We start from the raw sequence: 2,605 nt of genomic DNA, 5'->3' as shown, positions 1-2,605 counted from the left end.
GTTTATTTATTTTCTTTGGATTTTTTTTTTGTTTTTTGTTTGTTTGTTTGTTTGTGTTTTCACCGTCCATATTTTTTGTTTTTCCACGTGCGCGGCCTTTTTCCCTGTAATGAATCCTTTATTCTCTGTATATATGTAAATACGTACATATTGGAGCGGAACCAAAGAGAAGGAAAAGTGAGAAGGGGCGGGATGAATTTTATTCAGTTGTGTATTTTTGGTTTGTTTTGTCTTGTGTCCTTTATTTATTTATTTTGTGAATTATGCACTTTTAAATATTTTGGCTGCTATTATTTGGTTTGGCTTTTTTTTTTGTTGTTGTTGTTGTTGCTGTTTTCATGGGGATGGGTTTGTCTCTGATGACATGAGGAAGAGCAGGCAGCCACGCCACCGCGATACGTCGCCCCCTCCACCCAACGTGCGGAATTAAATGGTGACAGACGTCTGTCTCTCTGTTTGTGTGGGTGGGTGGGTGTGTGCAGGACGCCGGTGACGCGAGGAGGGGGAAGGACGTGCGGCACATGCTTCATGACAGAAAAAAAAAAAAAAGGCTGTATAAAAGAGCGGGGACGCGTATTCTGTTGTCTTTTAACAAATCATCCCACCGTTTCTTTGGGACGCAAATTAATTCTGTGGTGTCCGATCACGTTCACGCATAGAAATTTCCTTCCTGACCGTCTTTTTTATTTCTCTGAGAGGCGTAATTCCCATCTTTTTTTTTTTTCTTGCTGTTGTTGTTGTTGTTGTTGTTGTTGTTGAAGTCTCTTGTTGTTACAATCGTCTCCGTGGTGCCTCATGCAGCTTCTGGATGTACAGCCATACGAGACGGCTTTGCAACGATTGCTGCGCGCCGGAGTCTGCAGTGACGATCAGTTGCACGATTATCATCTCTCTCAGGCCTTCCGTAGCTTGGCATATGCTGTGAACCGTGCGTCTCTCTCCGTTGCTGCTCTGCTGCCCTCGCACGGCCCTCAAATATCCAATGAAGCACCGCTTTCACCCCCGTCGCCCGGTCTAACATCCTCATCCACAACCAATGCGGGTGCAACAGGCGGTGCAGTCGTACTGTTTCGCATGTGTACATGTGCGTTGGCCTCCCAGGCGAGTTTAAGAACGCTGATATACGTATCCACACGTTTACTGTGCGATGAGGCTTCGGCATTTGGTGAGGGGAATGAACGGCCGTGTTGCACAACAGCATGGGTCGAGGCACTTTGTTCCCCTGGTGTCAGAAGATCATTCCTACACAAACAAATGGGTGTTCATCGTCGTCTCACGTTGGGCTATTTGCTTCTTCTTTCCGGTACAGTCCGCGCTGTGACTCATGGCTGTGCCAAGGGCAAGCGACTTCATAGCCATTTTGTGCAATTTGCCCAACAATTACTGGCTGACGTGGTGCCGTGTGTGGCACTGATAGCGGACACAAGAGAGGCCACGACACTGGCAGACGCTGCTTTTGTAGACGGTGATGACGCATCATTACGGGATGGGACAAAAAAAGAGTTGCACGTGCCTTCACTTATGACAGTGGAGGCGAACAATACACTGCTGCATTTATTTCATGGGATTGCGCTGGATGTATTGGAGGTTCATCAACATGATGAGAAGCAGACAACGACTAGTCGTCGTGCGGTGTTGGATCGTGATGCTCCGTCCCGTATTTGGTCTGTGGTGTCTATTTTACAGAGGGCATTACTCCGTGCGCTTGAATGGGTTCAGAGTGAAATTATTTGGGAAATGAGTTCCATCAACTCTGTGGATCCTTCAACGAAAACGCAGGCGGTGAATGAGACCTTCGCATTGGTCAGAATTGCTCTTGAAGATGGATTCGCACAACTGATTAAAAAACAAGAAACACTTGAATGCTCTCGGCGAGCTGTTGAAAAGCAGTTTGGGCAAAATTCAAAAGACTATCACGCCATCAGTGGCATGATGTGGACAAACACGTTGCGACTTTTCTTTTTTTGTCGGAGCTTATCAAATGCGTGGACATACATTTACGGCGGCCTTGGTGAAATGGGGGTGCAACACACCGATGAACAAATACTCGCTCTTATTGCTTCCTTTGTGTCTTCTGTGCCATCATTTGAGGGAGAAGAAAAGGAGCATGACGTGTTTCTTGCCGCCACAATGCTTCTTTCAGGAGCGCTTGCGGCTGTAGCGGCGGCCCCTGCTCCATCGATGCAAGCTGCACTTTGGTTCAGTGAATTGAATTTAACCCAACAAATTCATAATACGATTGTTCAACGAGGACTTCGATACCGGGACGAGAATGTGCAAAAGTTGAGCGCCTTGCTGTCGCGGCTAATATTGTACAGCTCATCTAATAACTCCGCCTTTCGCATTATTGCCGACTCTCCCGATCAACTGTTGGAACTTCTTTCGAATGGCCGCGATGGGGCGTCGCAGTGCGTCATTGGGGTTATGATACGTGCGGCCGTTGAGCGACCCCATTCCATTCTTCCTTCACTTTTTCGCTTGCTGCAGCATGGGGACACCAACACGAGACGCAATGTTCTGGATGTACTCTCCGCGCTTCCAAAGGCCTCCGATGACTCTGCATACGGAGGAGCCATTGCACCCGAGCGGATGCGGCCTGTATTGC

General features: G+C 47.6%; 1 protein-coding gene across 1 annotated transcript, besides 4 other annotated features; it reads left to right on the top strand.

The window, feature by feature from the left end:
* Window positions 1-2,605: a sequence feature (heterozygous, Esmeraldo-like haplotype).
* Window positions 24-55: a microsatellite.
* Window positions 313-335: a microsatellite.
* Window positions 726-758: a microsatellite.
* Window positions 796-2,605, top strand: Tc00.1047053506555.9 (hypothetical protein, conserved; the record flags this gene model as incomplete). Its single annotated transcript, XM_797658.1, has 1 exon — window positions 796-2,605. A coding segment is annotated over one exon (1,810 nt), but the record flags the coding sequence as incomplete, so codon positions are not given.

Source organism: Trypanosoma cruzi, genomic scaffold, assembly GCF_000209065.1.
Source record: "Trypanosoma cruzi strain CL Brener 1047053516991 genomic scaffold, whole genome shotgun sequence".
NCBI classification, from domain to species: Eukaryota; Euglenozoa; class Kinetoplastea; order Trypanosomatida; family Trypanosomatidae; genus Trypanosoma; species Trypanosoma cruzi.
Note: the sequence above shows the minus strand (reverse complement) of the source record. Positions and strands in the feature narration are given on the sequence as shown.